The sequence below is a fragment of the Harmonia axyridis genome, chromosome 1 (genome assembly GCF_914767665.1).
Source record: "Harmonia axyridis chromosome 1, icHarAxyr1.1, whole genome shotgun sequence".
NCBI classification, from domain to species: Eukaryota; Metazoa; Arthropoda; class Insecta; order Coleoptera; family Coccinellidae; genus Harmonia; species Harmonia axyridis.
The window spans coordinates 34,579,155-34,604,699 of NC_059501.1; the positions used below are offsets into that span (position 1 = coordinate 34,579,155).

Consider the following 25,545-nt stretch of genomic DNA (forward strand, 5'->3'; position numbering starts at 1 on the left):
TTATAAGAAGATCATGAACTTGGAAAACTCAAATTCATCAAAACTCAAGATTTTCAAGTTAGAACCCATGTTTTTTATTATTTCAGTCGATTAAAGATGTATTTTAATCCCTATTTGTAGCTAGCTGGCATCAGCGCCTACAGTTACTTAATAATCCAATGTTTTATTAAGTCACTGTAACAGCGCCTATTCGATTTCAATAACTTTAGCTTTTGGCAATGTTTTTATTTGACCACAAGGAGTGGTATTTTCACTTAGAAAACTGTTCGTGCCAAAAAGTATGTCTTGTTTTATTATGAGTTTGAGTCCCTACAATTTAGCGCCTCGGCAAAATGTCCGGTATACTGGTCTTGGCAGCGGTTCTGTTTTGGACCCCTTGATTAAGATTTATCTGAAATAAACGTTCTGTGCTACTGATATTCATTTGATATATGTTTATCTGTATACCGTCGCTTATTTGCTCTGTCGAAAATCGTCCCGTGATCAGATTTTCTTTGTTGAATGGTCCAGATGTGTACATACTCCACTGAATCTGGATGAAGTGAACTATGGAGGGTAGAGATATCGGAGATAAGGAGAATAATTTCTTATGGTAGAAGTGTTGAGAAAGTGTCCTGTGGAAAAGGATGAATAGGAGACGCTAGTATTAACTAGAGGGTATATTTGTATATTGCGGTTTCTGCAATCTGTATTAAAACAGGAAGATTATTTTCCTTATCTCTACCCTCCATAAATGAAGGATTAGGAGTAGTTAGACCAATACGAGCAGCCAGTGAGCAGCCGAACGCGCTAACAGATTTCTGTGATTGGACATCCCTGAAATTGAACTACAGAAATATAGGATATTTGCCGCAAATTTTTGATATGTTTATCGTTTATGGTTATGATTCTTATATGTCTCCTATATTGTTACAGTAAATAGCAAAATATAGCAAAAACATTATTAAAATTTCACAGAATTGAAATACTGATTTTAATCCTTGTACTGGACATGTCTTTATTGGAGTAATTTTATTATCAACGATTGCTACTTTACATATTCCTATACTTTATTGGCGTCAAAAGCAGATTTTTATTTATTATAATTATAATGGGGGTAATGAATTCACCACCGAATGCAATGACTCTTAATGTTTTAAATTTATTAATTTCAGAGAAAATCAAATCCGAAAAGTAAAGAAAAAAGATTACAGAGAAAGGAGGAACAAATAAGAATAAGCCAAGCTATGCAAGCTGTAGCTTTGGCTAACAATTTAGAAGATCCAATGGAACCTTTTCCTGTTTTCAGAAATTTCAATAAAAATGGAATAAATGCTGAATTGAATGTAAAAAAAGGCAATTGTCTTGAAGAAAACGTTAAGCAATGGGCCTTCAACTTAACTAAGAAAAATATGCAACAAAAGTTAGTTATGCATTTTTCTCATTTATTGTCAAAAATATTGGTGATCATGTAGAATAGGTATATGACCTCGAGATCCCGAAAGACGTCCAATTTTTTATGTCAAGTTAGCAGTTACGTTGCCAGATTTAAAAAAAAACACTTATTTTTTCGTTTTTATTAGGGAAGGCTTATGTCTAGCAGTGCTTCATTTCTGCTAACAAGTGCTCCATCTGATTTACAAATATGAATTTTGTTATAGCATTAACAGACATATTCAGAATCAAAATAAATATTTAAAGGTATAGAGATAGGTAACCTATTATTATAACTGTCGGAACGGATGGCAAATATCTGATTAATTTGTCCATATGGAAAACATCGATGCCATTTTGATGTAGCACATTCAAGGGTTATATACTTAGTCTACATTAATTTCTACTGCCACCTGTACAGCCGGCGGCCAAGTGACTTGATACTTGAATCGCCAAATGAAACTGTGGCCTATCCAGAAAATTGCTATGTGCTTTTCGAAATTGGTTCGAATTATATATGATTATATGTTTACAGGTATGAATCTTGTTCATGGGGATGGTCAGATTCAAAGAAGTTAGAAGAATTGAATGATGAAGCTGCTTGGTATCTCATTGCCAAATCAGCAGATAATGGTAATTTGCTAGGATTTTCTCATTTTAGGTTTGATATGGATGAAGGAATTGAGGTGTTATATTGGTTAGTATTGGAGTATTTACATTAGAAGATATATTTTAATTTTTTTAAAGTTTCATTACAATTTCAATTACAAAGGATTTCTAAAAAATGTACAACTAAATATATCATGCTTGATACGAATTGATAATTTTTCTGATGAATAATTGATTTTATATTATATGACAAATAATAATAATATTGTTTATTTCATAAGTAAACATTTCCAATCCATTTTAAAATATTTCCAGATTTTTCATTTTGACCTTAAACTTTCAAATTAGCTTCTTTTGTATGTTCTTATTACAAATTGTTTAACTAGTCTGCTGAAGAAGTAGAGCAAAATCCTTATTAATTAATTTATATGAATCGTATAATAATAAGAATGTACTATTTGCATCAACCTTCTTAGAACAATCTACTTTTTTATTTGGTAGTTTTCCAGGTCTAATCTGTTTTTTCTTGATAATTCTTCTTTCCAGTTATGAATTGCAGTTAGAAACATCAGTTCAACGTAAGTCATTAGGAAAATTTATGATGCAAATTTTGGAATTGATTGCATTCAAAAATGGTATGAGAAAAGTGGTTTTGACAGTATTAAAGAATAATCCTCATTCAAAATTCTTTAAAGCTATTAAGTAAGTACTCAGTTTGATATTTTTGGTTTGATTAAGCATTCAAACTATGGCAAAAGAAAATTCACATTTGTAGGAGATTTTCATAAAAATAGTGCATAATTTTTTTGTCAATATATTGAGTTCAAACTCTGAATATTAGTTTCAACTCGACAAAAAAAAAATAAATATTATAATACCCTTTCCATAAATGGTCAAATTTTGATTTCAATATAGATCTTTTCAAGAGAGATTCAATGGTTATATGCCATTAGCTTCACCAACCTTTTTTGTAGATTACAGGATAGAAATAATCAGGGCCAGCGTTAGGGGTGAAATAGTGTAGCAACCGTTTCAGGCGCCTCTATTTGAGGGTCGGCAATTCGGTTTGCTGGCCGCCTTTTCCTATTTCATCCATGATTCTTAAAGACAAGGCACCTCTATGTGTAAATAACACATGGCAGCCCAATATAAACATAATTGCCAATTACCCTCATCGAAAGAGGAATAAAATCATTATGTATTTCACAAAGGCAAAAACAACACTACCTATGAGGAAGGTCATGTTGTTATTGATGCTTTTTCAGCAGGGACGCCGAAAAATTCTTTGCTTTAGGCGCCAAAATTACTCGTGCCGGCTCTGGAAATAATAATAATAGAAATTTATTCTCAAAAACACAAAACATTGAATATTGATTCATATTTGGTCCAAATAATAAAATTTTGAATATTAGGTTGGAATGATTGACAAGAGACTATAATATGTATATTTATTCAGCCTTTTAAAGTACAGATTGAGCCATTGAAATGCATTTAAATATTTTTAAATTTTCAGCTATGAAGTGGACGAGTCATCTCCTATGGATGATGAAGACGATTATTCCTACGAAATTTTGAGCAAAATAAATAAAAAATTATTACCTCCCAAAACATCAACTCCTCCTAACCAAAATAAAATTCCGCATGTACATTCACGTTGTTGTTCTGGGCATCATCATCATTGATGGAATTTCATTAATCTTTTTTATGTGAGGAGTATGAGACCAAGAATTAAATTTTATTAAGAACACAGTTTCATTTTTTCCTTTACCTTTTCTTTATTTTTCTATTCTTAATTCAAGAATGTGATTGTGAAAACAGTAAAAACAAAGAATACAAGCATATCTTTGTTATATAGGTATCTACTAATAATAGAATATGTATACATGTTGAGTAATTTTTGAATTAGTATTTATCCTTTTGAAAAAATCGCGATAATTGATGCTTTAAGTTAGATATAAATATGAATGATATCCTTCATTCTGGAGATGTGTTCAGTGGGAAGTGAAAATAAATTGTCAAGAAATATTCTGTGCTAATCTAAGGTCATAGATCACAAAATCGATTTTTTTTGCAAATACACGTTTCCAATGGGTTTTTCGCTGTTTTTAATTATCATCAATATTATAGACAATTAAATTCCGTACAACTTTTTTTTTCAAAGGTTTTTTATACATTGAATCGTTTTCGAGATACAAGGCGGAGAGCGCGCAGTTGGAGTATTATTCCAAAATGCGAATATGAATTTCAAAAATTCATAATTCCAACAAAACTACGAATGGTTAGGATTTTGTGGCTAAAAATATTATATTCCGTACAATGTGGCAATATATTTTTGCAATTTAATTTTTATAAGCTGAGATGTATCTGAGAAATTATTTACATTTTTCCTTAAAAATTTATGGATCGTGTTCTTATACTAGGAATCTTTTTTTTTCTGAATTTCATGAAAATAACTCTTATAATATTCGGGAAAAGCTCTAGACAATGGACGGGTGCAGTGAGATTTTTCAGGGAGGGGTTAAATATTTTTTGTTCTCGAGGTTTATCATATTGGAAGTGGCGATACCAGTTTTCAAAAACGGGGTTGGCCGTTTTTTTTTTGGGGAGACCAAAGTGAAGCGAAGTTATAGTTCTGCTAATCTTGTAATTATTTTAGCCTTGGTATGTCAAGTTTTAGGGGTGACCGGGCCCCCTGCCCCCCCAACGTCGCCACTTCATATTGGAAATAATAAATCAAAATTGTTATAGGGGATGTTAAGAAAATAGAAAGAGATCCAATTATTTCTTATTTTGCGTAATTATGGTTCAAGAGAACAAAGTTATAAGGTTAGGTGGATTATTAAGTATAATTACATAATAATTCACCCAACCTTTTCTCTTCAATCATTTACGCAATAAAAATAAGAAATAATTGGATTTCTCCCTTTTTTCTCATCATATCCTATAACAATTTTGATTTATTATATGATCTAAAATTCTTTGATAATTAGAGAATTATAGATTTTAAAATTTTGGTCTGAATAAGATAGTCACTTATTACGAATGTCGAATTCACTTATGTCTAAGTATTCTCTTAAGTTAATAATAACTTTTGAAGGAAAACAGTCTATAAAAATGACGATTTTGTTCTGTCATGAGGATTATTATTGAGCTCATATTCTCTATCATTTCCTCACAATAATAATAAAGTACCTAATATTTATTATCAGCATCAATAGTGCACAACTGCAAAGTAATATTTGAATCTCTCTGAATTCTTCTAGGGCATTCTAGGCTATATATTGCATTTTTGAGCAGAATTTAGTTAACTCAGTTTTTAAATTTTTTCACCGTATTGGGGACCTTGTTTGTGAATTTTTGGGTCTCTATTAGCGATAGCTATCATGATAGTAACTATCAAGTTTATATGGTGATAGTTCCTGCGATAGTTACTATCACGTGAAAATGAGCTTTTAAAGTTTTTGATATACCTATAAGATGGATAGAAATACCATGCGTCTTAGATATGTACCTACCTATACCTACCACATGAAATGAGAAAGTGGTTTATATAGTCTAGAAGAGAACCATAGTTTTGGACGGAATCATTGGCTCTATGGTAAACCTCGGTTTAAGTCAAAAATAAGGCATTATTATTAGGTGGGGTAGATTTTCAGTGATTGTGAATCATGTGATGAGTAGAGGAAATATCAAGAAAATTTTTTGGACTGAATGCACTAGGTAAATTTTCGAATTTTATTGTTTTCATCTAATTCATATGAACAATTCAGCAGAAAGAATAGTGCTATAATACAGTTAAGCCAATCGGACATTGCGCAAAATTTGAAATAATGAGAGCCATTTCAATTAAACATACTAGGTACTTCCAAACGCAACTGGCTTATTTTTGTTTCCTTTGATTGAAAGAAAAAACTGAACAATTTGTCGTAGCAGAATATCATCTGTTCCCAAAATAATTTGAAATCATATTTCTCTTCCCCTATTTTGTTGCTATTCCCTACGCTACTGCTCAATTTGTCGACATGCGCGACCATCAACCTTTCGTAGTTATCATTTTGCGCACTGTCGCACTTTTTAGTCGATCTGTACGGTATGGTTGTTGCTGTTCTGTCTTGACTCGCCTTTCCGTTTTTTTCCGCCAAATTTTAAGTCAGCAATGGCTAATTCAAACGAAATGAATGGGTGCCTTAAAACCAGCTCGCCCAGGAAAAAGTCCAGATCCGACGATTTAATGTCCAAAGTGACAGTCATTTTGGGGGCACAATGGGGCGACGAAGGCAAAGGGAAGGTTGTGGACATGCTGGCTACATCTATGGATATTGTTTGTCGTTGTCAGGTGAGTTTTCCTATTTTATGGCTTACAGTTTCATTAAATGTCGAACTCGATAAATCCATCATATCAATTTTTAGTGTCTATGTCGATTTTATCATCGGAAACATTGAGTGAACAAGGAAAAATATAGGTTAGATTTGGTTCTAACTAGAAATTTAATATTCTTAATTTACCCACGTTCATTTAACACGAGACTATGAAAAGCTGCTTGAAATAAGAATTTGTCATCATAACTTTAATTTATTTATATGGTCATGTGAGCCTGTTTTCAATTTATGATCTAATGATTTCAATGGTGGTTTGTTTTTACTGTCACCGCATATTCGGTCGTTGAATAGACGATATATCAGCAACTTTTTACATAAATGCTTATCCCTGAATTTATCACTTGACTAGGAACGACGCAAAATATACACATTTTTGGAGACTTGTTCAATCAGTGGCGTATCATTTATCACTTTTGAAATCTTTCAATATGATTTCGTTTAGATATCTATCCACTTCTTTAGAACCTAATAAAATATTTAAGTTTCGTTAATAAATTAGGCAACTTAAGGACATCCTATATCTATTTCCTAATATATATGGACCTAATTTTCCTGGTTCGCGTGTTTCCAAAACATACGAAAAACCAGGAAATTCCTACCGGGAAATATTCAATTCTCATTCGGTGTTGAATCGAAATGGAAATTATTTAAAAAAATCCACTGTCGAATATTGTCATTTTGAAGAATATAATATACGTATAGTTAAACTAAAATAAAATAGGCCTTTTTTCCAATTTTGATTTTTTCCGATAAGTCTTTGGAACATTTTGTTGAAAGAAAAATTTACCTCTGAAATTTTCAGGTTATGCTTTGGAATTTGTAGAATCAAAAATGGAATAAAAAATCCGTTCGCTGTATGCCGTCCAGACCTTTCCTCGGGAACTATGAGAGCTTTTTCACTTTTTCATAAAATTTGTTACAAAAATCAATTGCTAAACCGCATTAATCTGTCTAGCTCAAGAATCGGATCCATCCATTTTTAAAGCAAAAAAAAATCAAAGAAACTAAATTTTGGAACATTTTTTCACGTACTTATAGACGAATTGCACGGTGATACTGAATAAAATATTTGTCTAATTCTGTGTCTAATCCGTTCATTTCGCCACATCTTTTAGAACAAAATCGTATGGGAATATCTCAGATCCGCACTGCTTTCATGGTTATATTTCATTATTATTTGTTGGTACTCGGAACTCTTCTGTCACGGATTTTTCTATTATCTGTCAAATTCGTGATACAGAAAACTGTTCTGCCAACCCACATTTTTCAATGCAAAAATCACTAAACGATATTTATGGAAATATTCCATTAATTTCAATAAATTTAAATGAGTTTTGAGCGCTTCTTTTTCGAACAGATCACTCTAGCATTCCGTTACAATTTCTTAATTTTGAGGCAGGAACGGTCTCAAACGATAAGAATCCACTCATTACCGTGTACATGATACATTTCTGATGAAAAAGGGACCAGAAAATTGAAATTTTCGGGGTAGTGTCTGATCTTGTGTTCTGCTGTTAAGTTCGTTAACGAGCAAAATTCGACTAGAGGTTACGTTGATATGACTGTTCGAAATTTGGTTCCCTGATAATTTCGAAACTGCATTCGATTAGATGGAAATTTGTATTTGGTTGTAGAATGACATCAAACCTCGTGCAAACTTTCATGTTGACCGCTTAATCACAACCATAGAAAATTCGAGTAGAATATGGAAAAAAGTACCAAATATGTCCACGTTGAAATTTTGTTTATATACCGGGTGAGTTCTTCGAACTGAATCAGTAAAAAATCAAAAGAAAACCTTATAGAAACATGTTTCGATTAAAAAGTTGATGGTTATGCTACAAACATAGAAATTCAACTTCTTCCAATTTCTTCACCATTGTGTTGGGAGGGGGGGTCAACTTTAGAATTTCAAATGTGAACTCCTCTTTTTTATATTGCAGATTCGTATTCTACGGCAATTAATACAAGGTTCGTACGAAAAATGCTGCACAATTCGTCAAAGATGGCCCTGTAATCGAATTTCAATTTTTGTCCGAACAACGTTAATGTATCCATTCCATTTACTTTTTCACATGAAATTCTGACGTTGTTAAACTTAATCTTTTTTTGTCTGCTTAGAACAAGTGAATAGATTCACAATACATGCATCGAACTATAGCCAACCATAGGGTTGGCTATAGTTCGATGCATGTATTGTCAATGTCATTGAACATTTTGCATATCAATATTTGTTCTGGCTTTGTGAATACCATATAGTAATAAACATATTACTCTGAGGTGAATCTACTATTCATTGAAGTAGATGTATCAAATAAATTAACCAAAAACAACAAGAACAAATAATTTCGCCATTTCCAATTGATCAATGACAGTACATGTACTAAAAACAGACACATCATAGTAGAAAACGTCAAAATTTCATGTGAAAGATTTATGGAACAGACCTCTACAACTTCCGGTTATACCGGAAATAGACTACTAATTCCTCATTTCAAATTATTATTCCAGACAATTCTACGTATAAAAAGAGGGGTGGTTACTTAAGCAAACCCTATGCCCATAATGAATACGTTAAGAGTTATCTAGGAAGAACTTTAAATGAGGAAAAACCGCAATTTCAACCTGAATGGAGTAGTCTATGACTTCCGGAAACAAAGAAAGAAACTGATATTCGTTGTTTGGATAACTAAATTTGACATTTCATTGAATTGTAATCCATTATTTGTATTTGAAAATTTTAATGGTTTATGGATTTCTCCACAATCCCAACTAACAGTTCATTACAATTCATGAAATGTCAAATTTAGTTATCCAAACTTTCAATTTGAGTTTTTTTTTCTGTGTACTCAGGAAGTCACAGACTACTCCACACAGAAATTTCGGTTTTTCCTCATCAAAAGTTCTTCCCCGATAACTCTTAAAGTATTCCTTTCAGTTAAAGGGTTGCTTAAGTAAGTAATAATAAAAAAAATTAGGTTCCGATTTGAAAATCTCGAGTTTTGATGAATTTTAGTTCTCCAAGTTCATGATCTTCTGATGAACAACTTGCAAATTTTTGGTCCAAACGGATAACAGTCTTCAAATACTACATATTCCCAGAATCGAGAATGGAAAAGGTTTTTTCAAAAAAACTTTTTCTGCAGAAATTTAAAAAAACGCGAGTTCTCATCGCCACCAATTTTTTCTTAGAATCCCATTAACTCATGAATCGTTGAGTTTTTATCCAAGGTATGGAAAACTGCTGAAATTGTCATCTAATAAGCTATCTGATAATGCAATAATATACTGGGTGTGCCATTTGAAATTAGAAAGTAGTAGTCTGCTTTCGTTATAAACGGAAGTTGTAGAGTTCTGAAAATATTTTAGGGAGGAAGATCATTATCTCAAACCCTAATGTGCAAATTTTCATTACAAAATTATGATTAGTTTTCCATAAACGTCTAAAAGGCCAACGTGGGGAATCACCCTGTATTTACAGTCCTGGGGTCCCTAATGGCGTAACCGTGAACAGGTACCCGTGGTCTCCAGTTGCGCTATAAATGACGAAACGAACAAAAACTCCTCATTTTCCTAGTTTTTCAACAGCTTTTTGATAATTCAAACTTCTCGAAAGATGAGTTGAGAAATTTTTCCTTTGAATAATCATTAATGGATCTCAGCAGTTCAATTGATTTGACATGCATAAACTCTTAAATGTATACAATTAACAACTATGACTGTCCTTTAGTTCAATCGTTTACTCATTCATATAATATGGTGCAACATATTTTGCAAAACAATTTTTTCAATAGAACGATCTCTAGAGAAGATTTTATATGAGCTTCTATTCAAACAATCAAGTAGATTGAATAAACAAAAATTTCTATCAACTATACAGATACTAGAGATAATTCGTATCCACAAAGAAATGTGGAAAACTGCACAGAAGATTTCATTGGAGATTTTGATTCAATAAGCTCCAACAGTTAGAGAATATCTTATCGCTGGAAAGATCAATATTTATACTTTCCATATTTGTAACCTTGGTAGTGTGATATTATTTTGTGCGAATTAGATAAACTCTCGAAAGAAATCGTACTTACTATTTCATTCATTCTTACGTCATTTATTTTTATTCTATAAGCACGATCGAATTTGTAATCACGGAAATATTGAATATTAAATTTCGACTATTCTTCTTGAGTTTTCTTCATTAGAATGATGATATCACAGCTTGAAATTTTGAAGCTCCAAATTGTTATTTCATAGATGACTGACTTGGGAATTCTTGAAATTTTCATGGTAGACTCGGATCTCGAATGTTGCGGTTGAGTTTGTTAATGGGGAAAATCCGACTAGGGGTTCCGTAAATATGGCGGTACGAAATTTGTGTTTCTATTGATAACAAAACATTTGCATTTTCAGGTGAAATGACAATTTGAAGCCTCTTGCGAAATTTCATCTTGATCGCGTTATCAGAATGATAAAAAAATAATGAAAAATAACGAAAGAAAATTACACAATATTTCCCTGACCTCAAAACTGACGGTGTTAAGATTTCGCCTTGAAAGCATTACCGGAACCATAAAAAATGCAAGAATATAAATATGCCGGATATAATAAATAAATATAAAATAATAAAAAAAGGTTCCAGATTTTTCACAGGATGACAGGAAACGAGGATGATCAAAAAACTAAATCCTTCTAATGCCAACGTTTCGCTTATGTATTTCCACTTCTTCAGGGCTACAAAAGATACATTTTTTCAAAGATCTCATCTAACATAAATCCATTTATATAAAAACTATCACATAGAATGCAATAATGGCTGAAATAACATTCAAAACTTTCCAGAGTACGAAACAAAATTTAAAAAAAATTCAAAAATTTCAATAATTTGAAAAGGAGTAAAACACGAAAAATACACCAACATAAACAAAACAAATATATCAACTTCTTCGAAAAATAAATTAGATTGGACGAAAAAAACCCTATGTGAAAACACTCACCAAAGTTGAAACTATGGTATCCACCTGATGGATCTTAAAAACATAATAAAAGAATTGCCCAATATCTTCGTAACCACAGAACCGAGATAGAGTTGAACTTTAAGGCGTTGATAGTAATCGAAAATTTCAAGCTATTTAGGAAATTCAGAACCATGAAAAAAATATTCAAGAAATACCCAATATTTTCGTTATAATTGATCCAACCGGGTTGAGCTTTGATAGTGTGAAGTTATAAACATTTTCCTGACCACCGGATAATTCCCAACCAAGCGTTTTACTCTTCTTTGGATATTCCATTTATTAATGTAAAGTTCCTGGTATTTTTGTTTTCGTTGCGCTTAATCATATCAATCCGTGTACAAATATTAAAATAACACATTACTATTGTTCAGCATTTTGTAGTTTATTTCGGTAATTATTGCGTGAATGTTGATGATTTTTTCATTAAAATGTTCGTATTGATGTTATCTATGACTACAAATCATCAGGTCAATTGGTAGTACCGTAGGAGTAAATTAAAAAAAAGAAAAAAAGATTTGCGTTTTTTCATTTTTTTTAGGATATCCATGTAATTATTGTGTGAATGTTGTATGAATATACCAAATTGTTCGTATTGATGTAATCTATAACCACAAATCATTGAATGAATTTGTAGCGCCGTAGAAGAAAATTGAATAAAAAACAGATTTTGCGATTTTATACATTGTGTGCTATAACTATGTAGCGGGTTTTTCACCATAATTTGACCCCCCCTTTAACTTTGTTACTAAAAGAAGAACGAAAAAATGTTTCCTACAAATGTTTCACTACATCAACTAGTGTTTTATAAAATGATTTCACAAAACGAAATATATACAGAGTGGGCAACATATCGATTGCAACTTCATTTTTTCAAATGGAACACCCTGTATATTTTTCCATATTTGACTAGCCCTTTTTCCCCTTATTTCGAATATATAACATATGTTTGGCCTATCTCTCTTATTCTGAGAACCATAGAGTTTCAAATTTTAAGAACCACCTGGCATGCTCAGTAATCAGTTTCCATAACTCAAAATGCCCTTTTTTGAGTTGGCAACGATATGACATACGTTTTTCAGTATAAATTGGAATTGGATGATTTGGATACAACTCCATATATTCTCGCCTTGAAGCTTTCTTATTTTTTAAGTTATTCACATAAAGTGAAAATATTTCAAATTTTTTCGCTTGTGTGTAGTGCATATTCGATAAATAGTTTCATTCAATGACAAACGTATGTTATATATCGTTACCAACGAGAAAAAAGGGCATTTTGAATTATCGCAGCCTTTCTCTCGAAAACTGATTACTTAGCTAGCCAGGTGGTTCTTAAAATTTGAAATTATATGGCACTCAGAATAAGAGAGATAGGCCAAACATATGTTATATGTATATTCGAAATGAAGAGAAAAAGAGCTAGTCAAATATAGGCAAATATACAGGGTGTTGCCCACTCTGTATATATTTCGTTTTGTGAAACCACTTTTAAAAACACTAGTCGATTTCATGAAACTTTCGTAGAAAACATTTTTTTTGTACCTCTTTTAGTAACAATGTTAAAGGGGGGGCAAATTTTGGTGAAAAACCCGGTACATGACCATGGTGTAAATATTTCATTAAAATGTTCATATTGATGTTTTCTATGAACACAAATCATCAAATTGAAATAGAAATGGAGAATATATTTTTTTTGCGTTTCACATCATAATGAATATTTCACTATAATGTTCCTATTGGTGTTATCTATGAGCTTTAATCATGATGATTCCTTCACAAAAATTACCATAAATGATCAAATCGATTTGTAGGTCCGAAGGAGAAAATTTGCAGAAAAATTTTTTGCTTTTTTACATTTGTTGGCAATCTCCGTACTTATTGCGTTATTGTTCTTTTACTTGAATGTTTATATTGCTGTTATCTATGAGTACAAATCATCGAAACAATTACTAGTGCAGTAGAAAAAAATTTAGGAAAAATTAGAGTTTTGGGTTTTCACATTTTTCTCTAATTTTTGAGTGATCGTTGATGATTCTTCCATTAAAATGTTTGTGTTGATGTTTTCTATGGTGACAAATCATCAAAACAATTTGTATAGTGCCTTAAAGATTACGTCGACAGATTTTAAATATATGTATATTAAAATTGTTTAATTCATATTTATGGTAAATATTTGAAGATGATTTTTTTTTCGAATGAATTATATGATTTATCATTGAATTATTATTGAAACTCATATTACCAGATTTGCTTTAGAATAGTTTTTCTGTGAATGCTACCTATTACTGCCAGCTCTTTCAATTATTCTATTACTTTTATTCGTGGAAGGATAATAAACAACCTTAAATTATTTTCATTAACTCTAGAACCGCAAATGATTAGGTCTCAAAAATATTTAATTTTAGTACAGAATAATATATCATAATCCCAATTTTTAAATTTCAAATAAATGATCCAGTTTTTCAGGAACGAACTTGGGACATCCTGTACACACAAAATTTCAACTCGATTGTTTCTGAAATATCACGAAATATTTCACAAAAAATGAAATTACTATTCCATATTTACACGCTTAATCTCTAGCCGATCGAATATGTAATCATGGATATATTGGGTGTTTCTTTTCAATGCCACTGAATTTTCTATGGTTCTGAAGGGAACAGCTTGAAATGTTGCACTTAGTTTGAAATTTTTATTTCATATGAATCCGTCGGTTTTGTGGTCACAAAAATATTTCATAATTTTTCTTGAAATTTTGCGCAAGGATTCAAATCGTCCTTTTACATACAAGTTCAAATTATCATCTCGATCGTATGTGTAGTTTTAGAATTAACTTTAACACAAATATTCGAAAGATCATATTTAAGGAACCTCTAGTAGGATTTTGCCATTTAAAGAATATAACAGCGGTATTCGAGATCCGACAATTTTTGTAATACATATATGTAAATCATGCAAATCATAAACTCGAGCTAGGAAAATCAAGCGGTGTAACAACTGAATTTTGTACCAGATTTGATGTGAATAAGTCTCATAGTTTTCAAGAAAAAAAAAATTTCGGAGTGGGTTAATTTATTTTTTCTCCAACGATTCCAAAACCAAAAAACAGATTTATTTTCAATAACTTCGATAATACTTATGTTGGAATTAGGTCTCCGTATAATAATCAGCTGAAAATATAATCATGTCCTTTAACATGTTTTAATGAAAAAGGATATAAACGAAAAGTGGAATAAATGCAAAAAAAATCGCTTTCAAGTACTTTGCATAACATAATACAATGGAATTGATCCGAGAATATTTTTCAATGCATACAGAGAATACAAATAATCAGTTATAATATCACAAGAGCATAGACAATATTCGATTATAAACCGATTCACGAGACGTAGTTCGCGAAACATCACGAGAGCGCAGCTCGAGTGGTGTTTCGCGAACTACGTCGAGTGAAGAGGTTAGTATAATCGAAATATACTAGTGGAATAAATTAATGGATCAAAATAAAATTCGAAATTTTTAGCGGTTTTTCAAATGGCTGTATTTTCGATAACAATGGTCGTATCTCAATTTGAAAAAAAAACTTTTTGAAGCATGAAGTTCATAGTTTAAAGATCTCATGATGAAAACATTTTTCAAGCAACGTATACCGCTCAATCCAAATGAATACATTATCTAAAATTTCTTAGAAATTTTTTCAGTTTTTATTTTTGGCGTACAGACTTGAACATTTTTTTTCCAACTTAACCACTATATGGATGAGATAACTTGTTCATTCAGCTTCAATATTCTTTTTTCAAAATTTCGATACGAGCACTTTTAACTTTGAATTGAAAAGGACCTTTTTGACTTTAACCATCAATATCTCACCAATCAATGATTGCACAGAAAATTTAGGGAATGTTTTGAAATCTTGAATAAATTCTCTACAAGAAGTAGCTATGATATTTTCGGAAAAGAATTTTTTCGTTCTCTACATCAATTTGAAAAGTTGATAAAAAAAGGGCTTTTGGAGGCTTTTTGGATAATCAACCGCTGAATTGAAAATATCGAAAAAAACATCAATGTTGAGTGTGTGTTATACAGTTCAATATCCCGACAAAAATCCCAGAGAATTTCAATTTCAATATCAAAACACCGCATTTTGATAATTCAATGACATTTCACTGAGCTTGAATTTAATTTTTTTGGTGAACGTCCAAGAATGTTACTATGGAAATGATCGCAATATGGCAGGAGGCGAATCACCAAAACGATTATACCATGTCGTCAAGGGTATATTCACTTATCAATACGCCGTGGCTATGGAAAATTTACGGATTCTATTGGTTCATCAAAACATCAGTTATATAATCCTTGAACAGATTATTTAGATTATATAAGATGCTGCGTTTGTAGCAAATTAAAACGACATAAACAAAAAACTTCGGTGTTTTTCTCAATTGTTTTGACATAGTACAAAACCAAAATTGTTGGCACGAAGTAGTAGAGAAAAAAAAACTTTTCAATCTTCAAATTAATTTAAATGAGTTATGAATACGTTAAGTATAAAACGTTAAACATAATTCATTACTGAAATTTAATTTTCCTATGTTCATGTAATTTTTAATTTCAGGGTGGTAACAATGCCGGCCACACCGTTGTTGCCGATGGAGTTGAATATGATTTTCATCTTCTTCCTAGCGGAATCATCAACCCAAAATGCACATCGATAATTGGTAAGTTAATTTCATGAAATACCCGAAATAATATCGTTTATGATCTGATAATATTTGAATATTTTAATCACTAATAAATCTGCTTCGATAATTCGTTATTCCGTGTCTAGCTGCGATAAGCTTCCGAAAACCGAGTAATAACTTTTTATTGTGAATTTTAATCGAAAGCTATAATGTTATAGGTATGTCGTGAGTTGACTCAATCTATTACGTCGTGGTACAAAATGACATCGTTGTTAGGTTATTATTTGGTATCATATAATGCTAGATTGATGATAGACTTCCTCCTTGTACTATTTAAGGAAATCAATTTTTACTCAGCATGGAAAATTTTAATGCGTTGATCTTCATCGTTCATTTTCTGTGAACAATTTAAACAAGGTTTATTATTGAAAATATTCAATAATAAACCTTGAATTGTTCACAGAAAAAATCAACACTTGCTCCGGATTTTATAGAGTTAATTTTTTGAAATGATCAGAATAAAAAAATCCAATCACAAAATCTGTCCACTATACGGGAAGGGCAAATTTCGAAGTTTTAGCACTACAACTTTTAAACCAGAGGAGATCGACAAAATCGGATACCCCCTTCCCGCTCTCTTTTTTTGAGAAACTAACAAGAATAGTATTCATTTTTGGCCAACTCCTCTTGTTTTCGAGTTATAAGCGTAAATTGGAAAATATTCATATCTCTGTTAACACTGATGATAGAGATAGATCTGAAATTAAAACATCATACAGACACTTTTTTACTTGGAATCCAGTGGCGTGCTCGTATTTTTAACAGGGCTTTTAGTTACGAAGCCATGACCCAAAGTTATGTTTTTTCAAATGATAACACTAGATTTCTGTGGCATTTTATCAAAGCTTAATTTTTCCTGATTTCAAAAATATATAACATCGTATGGTTTGTATCAATATAAATAATAGAAAATAGTCAAAATCTTTTTTATCTAAGAGACCCAATATTTATATGGTTACAACTGTTGATGAGCACAGAACAATAGAGCTTCCTAGAACAGGAGCAGTGTCCTTCCGTCAATCTGATTATTTGTATGATTCTTATTAATTTCTACAAAATTCGAATCTAGATATATTTTATAAATTATTTAATTCAAAACGGGCTCGGAAATATCGAAAAGATCCACATGACTGTTTCAATAGAGAGAGTTGTAATGAGATCAGGAGATTATTTTCTCCAGAATGAATACGCACAAGTACTAATCAATTTCAAAAAGCATATGAACTAAACGTATCATTGAACTCAACAATTCAATTAGAAAAGGAACAACCAAGAAATAATATTTAACCTAATAGTGATAACAATTGGTCAGTAACAACTTTGAATGAGGATCAAGTATTTAAAGAAGATGCTCAAATCTTTTTTCATCAGCAGCAATGCACAGTTTTCACCTCTTCTCGATACTTCGTAGCTAAGTAGCTAAACTTCAACTCAATTTCAAAACTATGTATTGCTCATACTGTGGGAAATATTATTTCTCACGGCACTTTGCCCACACCTAGCTTGGTAGACCAATGAAATTGGGCTTTTGGGTTGTTTCTATGGAAACGCAATAAATTAGCACATACTGTCAAAGAAGGCCATTTTGATTTGAATCAAGTCCATTACTTGAATTATTGAAATTTGTGCAGTTGTAGGAAAAGTGTGAAACATGTGGAGAAAGTCCTTTTCTCGTTGGAATTTCCCCACTTGTTGCATAACAATATACTATTTTCTTTGCTCATCAACAGTTGAAACCATAGAACTATTGGAGTCTTAGATAAAAAAGTTTTTAAACAATATTGATACAAACAATACTATCTTATAAATTTTTGAACTCGGGAAAAATTAACTTTCATAATATGGAACAAAAATCTACTGTTCCCATTTGAAAAAACATAACTTTGGATCATAGCTTCATAATTGAAAACCCTGTTGAAAAGACGAGCACACCAATGGATTCTACGTGAAAAAGTGATCTCTATCATCAATATTAGCGGAGATATACATTTTCGCTTATAACTCGAAAACAAAAGAAGGTGGCCAGAAATGAATACTACTCTTGTTAGTTTCTCAGAAAAAGAGAAGAAGAATGGGGTATCAGATTTTGTCTACCTCCTCTGGTTTGAAAGTTGTAGTGCTGAAACATCTAAATTTGCCCACCTTGTACAGAGCAAAATCTTTGAGCGAAATTTGATTAAAAAATTGGTTCCTGCAAATTTCAAATGCTAAAAATCATTTCTCGAGAAATTGGAGAAATAAAATAAAAAATTTAAAACATGCCGATACTTGATACTTTATTCTTCATCGCCAAGCCCCAACTTCAATTTTTAAGGAGTAATTGAAGTTTATGACATTTTACCTTGCAGCTTCATTTTTGATTGAAGATTCTCTCATACTAGTTGAGATATTCTGTTGTGAAACAAAAGGAAATAATTATAAGTCATAGTTGAAAATTTGCAGTATCATTTATGATCGAAATTATAATTTTTTTCTAACACGATGTTTTCTATATAGACAATTGTCGAGGGCCTCGTGCAAAATTGACTATTACGCGATACGCGTGAATACATGACCGATCTATTTTCGGACAAAATTTATGTGTGTCAGTGTCACGAGTCCGACAATACGTTTAAGTTCAACAGGCTGATTCAAAAATACACTATTTGCCAGTTAGAAGTATTCCTAAAAATTATCGCAATTTTTTGGAACACAATCATAATATTTTGCTGAGAAAAATAATCAAGAATTCAGATCATTTTAAAATTTTATATAGGCATGGATCCATGCTATTTTTTAAGATACTTGTTTAGTAATTCTGTATGTATCAGTATTTATCAGATAAATGTAAATTTCTGAAGTTATTCGAAGGATAATTCTGCTGAACCTCAATGGTAATCAAAGGTGACCTCAACCAGTCGCCAAACCATGACGGGATCTGGGTGTATTCGAATAAGATTGATGGAAATAAAAAAAAGGGAAAAAATTTCTTTTATAAACGGTGCAATATAAGATCTTAGAATTTTGAAAGAAAAGTAAAGAAAACATTGTACATTATATCGCATTGACTGGCCCAAATTGAACAACCGATCTATTCATATTAAAAGCTAAAAATCAAAGGATCAAGTGAAGAAAAATTATTCTATCAAATTATCCAACAAAAAATCAGGCACAATTGCAAACATATATTGATGTTTAATTGAATATTTATCTTGCGGAGTGGAAATATAAGTTCTATTATAGTTATGGAATAAAACCCTAGTTGTTGTTTCTATGGAGAAGAATAATTATTTAACGAAACTTTCTGAGTAATCTCAGGTTTGTTTATCAGATTTTGCTCGAGATGAAATAAAACCCGATACATTTGTAATCTAAAAAATGCAAAATGAGATTTTGAAGCTCTAGGTCTAGGAGATTCGATTGAAACATTATAACACCAACCATATTGTTTTTGACGACTTCATTTTCAATAATTTTATACTTATTTAATTGATACAAAATCTCCAGACTTAATTTTTGTGATTATGAATACATCCAAGATAATGTAGTTTTTTCAAAAATAAAGATAAAATATTAATTAATCTAATTTTCTTCCTTAAAAAGTATTCTTGATGTAGGGAATGGTGTCGTGATACATTTGCCTGGCTTGTTTGAAGAACTGGATAAAAACATCGCCAAAGGATTGAAAGATTGGGAAAGCAGATTGATAATTTCTGATAGAGCTCATTTAGTTTTTGACTTCCATCAACAAGTTGACGGACTGATGGAACAAGAAAATACTAAGACAGGACAAGGACTCGGCACAACCAAAAAAGGAATTGGTCCAACTTATTCCTCAAAAGCAACAAGGAATGGCATCAGAATTGGTGATTTATTAGGAAATTTCGATGACTTCAGTAAGAAGTAAGTGTCTGATTTAATTGTTAATGCAGCTAAATATTCCAGATTTGTTCAGACTTTGCGTTTATTTTAAGGTTTCAAGTTTCGTCCACATACCATTCTAATTTTCTGCTGAATTTAATAATAAAAAGAAAATTCAAAAGAACAGGTTTAGTGTTAGGAATTAATGGATCAATATTTATTTATGGCTTATGATTTCTGTTGACTCATATGAAATTTACAGTTGTATTATGAAGTAGATAGCAGATATTATATTTAATTAATCAGCTATTTCTTGCAAAAATTTAATATTGAATCATTTTTCATTCAAAAAAGATTTGTGAGAAATGGATATGGATTATTATTTCGCATTTTTTTTAGATTCCGCACTCTGGTGAATGTCTACCAAAGAATGTTCCCAAGTTTGAATGTAAATGTTGAAGAAGAATTGGCTAGATACAAAGTATTAGCAGAAAAAGTAAGACCTCTTGTTGCAGATACTGTGTCTTTCCTTTATAAAGCTGTTAAAGCTAACAAGAAAATCTTAGTTGAAGGTGCAAATGCTGCAATGCTTGATATTGATTTTGGTAAGTGCCAGCAGCGTTATTTTGATTGTTTTGGTGTTCTATTCTTTAGAAATGGTATCATATTTCATTAACATTGTATATACTCAATTTTTTTTTAATCAATAAGTTGTGCAGTAAATATTTTCAAAATTAATTGGCAAACATTATTTGTTTTTTCAATTCTTTATGCTCTATTATTGTTTTTCTTTATCAATGTTATTGGATGGATTGCACACAATGTATGTAAGTATTTAATTCTTTGTCTTTCATGTATCATCAAGGGTTAAGTGGTAGAACACCTATGGGTGAACTTCCCCTTGAGATTTCTATAAAGAAATAAAGGCCTTATTAAATTAAATTGTTGAAATGATTTCAGAATTTGAAAACTAATAGTATTATTACATATTTAATTATATATTTCATCCTTTAAGGTACATATCCTTATGTAACTTCATCCAACTGCAGTGTAGGAGGTGTATGCACTGGTTTGGGTATCCCCCCATGTAGAGTCGGTGATGTTATTGGGATAGTTAAAGCTTACACTACCAGAGTTGGTGATGGTCCTTTTCCTACAGAAATGAAGGATGAAATTGGTGAATTGTTGCAAACACGTGGTGCTGAAATTGGAGTTACAACTAAGAGAAAGAGAAGGTGTGGATGGTTGGATTTAGCTTTGTTGAAGTACACTAATATGATAAATGGCTATACATGCATTTGTGTGACCAAACTCGATATTTTGGACCAATTCCCTGAAGTTAAACTTGCAATCGGCTACACTCTCAATGGAAAACCTATTGATTACTTTCCATCAAATGCGTCTGATTTAGAAAAAGTGGAAGTAAGTAAATACTAATAAATACAAAAGATATATGTACCATGAGCCCATTTATAACATCTATCTCCCAAGTTTTTGGAGAGTTTCAATTCACATTCACCCCATGATTATATTGATTTTTAGGTTGAATATCTGAAGATGCCTGGTTGGCAGCAGTGTACAGAAAACATCAGGAATTTCAAAGATCTACCCCAAAATGCCAAAAATTATATAATAAAGATTGAAGAAATCTTGGACGTTCCAGGTTAGTTGAATTAAATTTTATAACTTTTGATTTGCTCATTAGGGGGTTATTCTAAATAGTGTAAAATGTTTATCAATTCACATAATAATATATTGAATAGAAAAAACAATGAAAATCTACATTAACTACATAAACTATACTATACATATACAGGGTGTTTCAAATTAAGTCGGCACCATTGCTAACTCCGTTATTATTGATGCTACAATGTCGTTCAAATGGGCAAACTAGTATCATTTTTACTTTTTAGTGCTCTTCTCGATGCCAAAAACAAACAAAAAATTGACAATCGCGTTGTCATAATATTTCATAAAATGATATTTTTTTCAATGGAACACCCTATATTTTTTCATGCATTTCGATTCGTAATAACATTCTCAACAACAAAGCTCACTTGACTTTTTTTCATCAAGGTGAAAATAAGACAGTTGTATCAATAGGAAACATTTATAACAAACTGATTTGGTAAAGCACTATAAAATATCGAGTAAATGGTCAAAAACACTGCCTTCTTGTTGAACACATATTTGGGCCCTTCTATTGATTCACAAAATGAATGCGGCTAGCGGAATGGCTTTAAGATGGAAATTATCGTTTTGTCTATTAATATCAAATAGCTTAGTGGTGTCGATTGAGTGGTGCTACATGATGATCACGGGTTTCACGAGTTCACAACCCAGCGCACTTTTTTCTTTTTACTATCTTATTTTGCTATTATCAACAAACTATTGCCATTCGTATAAGTACAAAAATGGTTGTTTGGAGAATCATGAGGTTTATTCGCCAAAACAAATACATTTTTTGTACTAGTGAAAGAAATAAATATTTCCAAATAAGTCGCTCATTTCACTTCAGGAAGAAAAGTGATATGAGCTTTGTTGCTGAGAATGTTATTACAAATCGAAATGCATGAAAAAATATAGGGTGAATCATCATTTTATGAAATATTATGACAACGCGACTGTCAATTTTTGTTTTGTTTTTGGCATCGAGAAGACCACTTAAAAGGCTACTAGTTTGCCCATTTAACCGACATCGTAGCGTCAATAATAACAGAGTTATCAATGGTGCCGACTTGATTTGAAACACCCTGTATAATTGTATATAGATATTACTAAAATGTAAGGTACATCAGAAAATTATTGTTGTTGTTTGATGAAATTATTTCCAAAATTGCATTGTTTTTTGTGTTCCCTTCTTAATAACATGAACCGAGAGGTATTTTTATCCCAAATATATTACTATCCTGACATAGTCATATTCATCAGTCACAGAAAAAATATTGTTAGTGAAATGAATTCCTAAAATGTTGCACACTTTAATTGCAATTATTTATATTACCATTATTTTGTAATAATTTTCCATTTCAATTTCTAGTGAGGTGGATTGGCGTTGGCAAAGGAAGGGAATCTATTATTATCAAGGAGTTGAAACTTTGAATCTACAGGTCTACAGTCATTATCCATTGAATTAACATCAGTTTCAAGTACACTAAGTGATTCTATGCCAAAAATAATTATGTGTGCAATAGCAATTTTGAACCCAATTATAAAAAAAATGAAAAATTCTGGCTCTCCAAGTTTCAGCACAAATATATTAGTATGAGGAAACTGATGTTGTTTTGGAAACACCAAATTCAAAATGTTGACTCGAAAGAATTATGTTATCCAGTGAAAGTAAATAGTATTTTGAACACTAGTTGGAAAAATATATTTTGTTTATGGGACTTCTTTAGTTTATCTTTTTGGAAGTCTATTGAAATACTTTTTGTCAGAAATATAATAGTGCCTAAAATATGCACAAAAATATCGCTTTTTGTACTTAACCTCAATGTATTCTGTTTAATTTCAAACATTGAAAAATATATTTCAAATTATATTTATTAATATGTCTTTTCTGTGCCTCATTTTTTTACCCAAACCTAAATCTGCTAGATCCATTTCATTTTTTGAAGAAACCATTGATGATTGACAAATGAGCCTTACATAAATATATACAGTTCTCCTTGAAATTAAGGCATCACAAACTAGTGTCGTTGTTATAAAGTTTGTTTCAAGACTCTTTTTATTCCTAAAACAATTCTTGAAACAAACTTTATAACAACGGCACTAATTTGTGAAGTACTATTGCAAGTATGTTCATGAAATAGCTATATATAAAAAAATTTTTTGTTTTTTTTTTCATCTCTTTATGTTGAAATTCATGGAAAGAATAAGTTTTGTTCGACTTTGGTGCTTTCCCTCCACCACAGTATGTTGCAGGCTCAGCTTGCAAATATGGAAGGAATTCTGTTTAGTAGTGAAACAATTCGGTAAAACCAGCTGACAACTGCAAAGATATATTCACACTGAAGAGCTTTCACAGCATAGTCAGATAAGTAGAACCTTCAATTAAATCTGAAAGCTTCACACAGTGTATGAGGTTTCCGCAATATGGTCACTCGAAGCTTATTGCAAGAGAAGGGGCGTATGCGTTATGTGTGGGTAGTGTTTCTTTCAGAAAATTTTCCCCAAGGGGCAATTCAAAGTTCCGGGGGAAGGTACAGTATCCGAACGTTTTGGAAAAATATTAACTTTGAGAAATTGCTTTCTCATTCGGTACTTTTAATTTTGAACACGCGAATTTTTTGTTCTTGAAGTAGAACATCGTAACCTAAATCTAGGCGCCCTCAACTTTCCTTCGCGGGGGCACTGCCACCCTGGAAACGTACCTGAAAGAAACACTGTGTGGGGGACCACACAATACAGCAATTTGCAAAAAAAAAAATTCGTCATAACCTCCAAACTACAAGAGGTAGATCATATTATTTCCCAGGCAAGGTAGGCGGTCGCCTACGGCAGCAAAATTCAAGGGCGGCATTTCAAGCTTGATCAATAAAAATCACATGTGTAGAAATTCAAAAGTACTGAAAGAGATTCAATTTGGTCACCAACAACAGGAAAGAACACCAACAAATTTAATTGACATCAAAAACCATCAAATAATGTGTCGCATTATACTAAAAAATATCCAGATGTCCTGTTAACCCCTTCATAGAGCTGTTCACAAGTTATTGATGCTAAAAAACACATGCACTCATTAGGCTTGTCAGCGTTCGATTTGCTGAACGTTGTCGAATTTATTATTGCCACTTGAAGCGGCTTTTGGATTATTTCTCTTTTCAATTCTCCGATAATAATGTTGATCCCTCAGATGTAATGAAAAATATACGAGAAACAATTCCATTTCACTATTTCCAACATATCCTTCTTAAGAAATATAAGAAGTTTTATTATTTCATACCACATTCCATTATATCAAATTAACTAGTATTGGGTGTAATCGCATTTGAATTTAAAATAATGGAGCATTCCATAATCCGATTGTTTTAGTCTATCATTAAAAAAAAATGTTCCAGCTCTCAATGAAACTGATCAGAAGAACCTGAAACCGCAGGATCCGCTCTAGAAGGTCGTCAAATAATGGAAGGCGGCATTATCTACTTTTTCCGAGAAATCTGGGTTCCTGGAAAGATTTATTAAATATTTTTTTTTCATTTCAACGAATTTCACAAATGATTTTTTTATCGGCATGTTTTTAGGGCGGCAAATTAGGTCTCTGCCCAGGGCGGCAGTTTGGCTAGCGACGGCCCTGTTATTTCCACAGTATAGAAACCATGTGTTTCTATACTGTGTTATTTCTTTGTTCCTACTTCATATATGATACTCGTGTCAAAACATACTTTGAAAGGCGTAATAAGCGTATTCATCATGCATTGTGAATAATCTACAAAGGAAAGAAAGAAGTTTGGAAAAAAAAATTGTTGAAAAAATATTAAAGAATCTTTTTCGAAAACCTTTGGTTCATCGGTTCTTCATGCTATCTAAAGAGGTTTTGGCGCCCTTTCAGAGTG

At 31.6% G+C, this 25,545-nt stretch overlaps 2 protein-coding genes across 2 annotated transcripts; both read left to right on the forward strand.

The window, feature by feature from the left end:
• The first annotated feature begins 489 nt into the window (after nucleotides 1-489).
• LOC123671508 (N-alpha-acetyltransferase 40) lies at nucleotides 490-3,769 on the forward strand. Its single transcript, XM_045605385.1, has 5 exons — nucleotides 490-1,096; nucleotides 1,155-1,402; nucleotides 1,949-2,110; nucleotides 2,569-2,724; nucleotides 3,536-3,769. Exons 1-5 carry the CDS (start codon nucleotides 1,091-1,093, stop codon nucleotides 3,702-3,704), a joined length of 741 nt encoding a protein of 246 aa, XP_045461341.1. The 5' UTR covers nucleotides 490-1,090; the 3' UTR covers nucleotides 3,705-3,769.
• A 2,307-nt stretch (nucleotides 3,770-6,076) lies between these two features.
• LOC123671509 (adenylosuccinate synthetase) lies at nucleotides 6,077-23,545 on the forward strand. Its single transcript, XM_045605386.1, has 7 exons — nucleotides 6,077-6,358; nucleotides 16,024-16,126; nucleotides 19,747-20,032; nucleotides 20,390-20,595; nucleotides 21,006-21,412; nucleotides 21,533-21,653; nucleotides 23,031-23,545. Exons 1-7 carry the CDS (start codon nucleotides 6,179-6,181, stop codon nucleotides 23,090-23,092), a joined length of 1,365 nt encoding a protein of 454 aa, XP_045461342.1. The 5' UTR covers nucleotides 6,077-6,178; the 3' UTR covers nucleotides 23,093-23,545.
• The last annotated feature ends 2,000 nt before the right edge of the window (nucleotides 23,546-25,545 follow it).

Coding starts and splice junctions, on each gene's coding strand:
- LOC123671509 (XM_045605386.1), top strand. CDS start 6,179: ATGGCTAATTCAAACGAAATGAATGGGTGCCTTAAAACCAGCTCGCCC. Junction 20,033..20,389: donor TTCGATGACTTCAGTAAGAA/GTAAGTGTCTGA, acceptor CATTTTTTTTAG/ATTCCGCACTCTGGTGAATG. Junction 21,413..21,532: donor CTGATTTAGAAAAAGTGGAA/GTAAGTAAATAC, acceptor ATTGATTTTTAG/GTTGAATATCTGAAGATGCC.
- LOC123671508 (XM_045605385.1), top strand. Junction 2,111..2,568: donor GGAATTGAGGTGTTATATTG/GTTAGTATTGGA, acceptor TCTTCTTTCCAG/TTATGAATTGCAGTTAGAAA. Junction 2,725..3,535: donor AAATTCTTTAAAGCTATTAA/GTAAGTACTCAG, acceptor TTAAATTTTCAG/CTATGAAGTGGACGAGTCAT.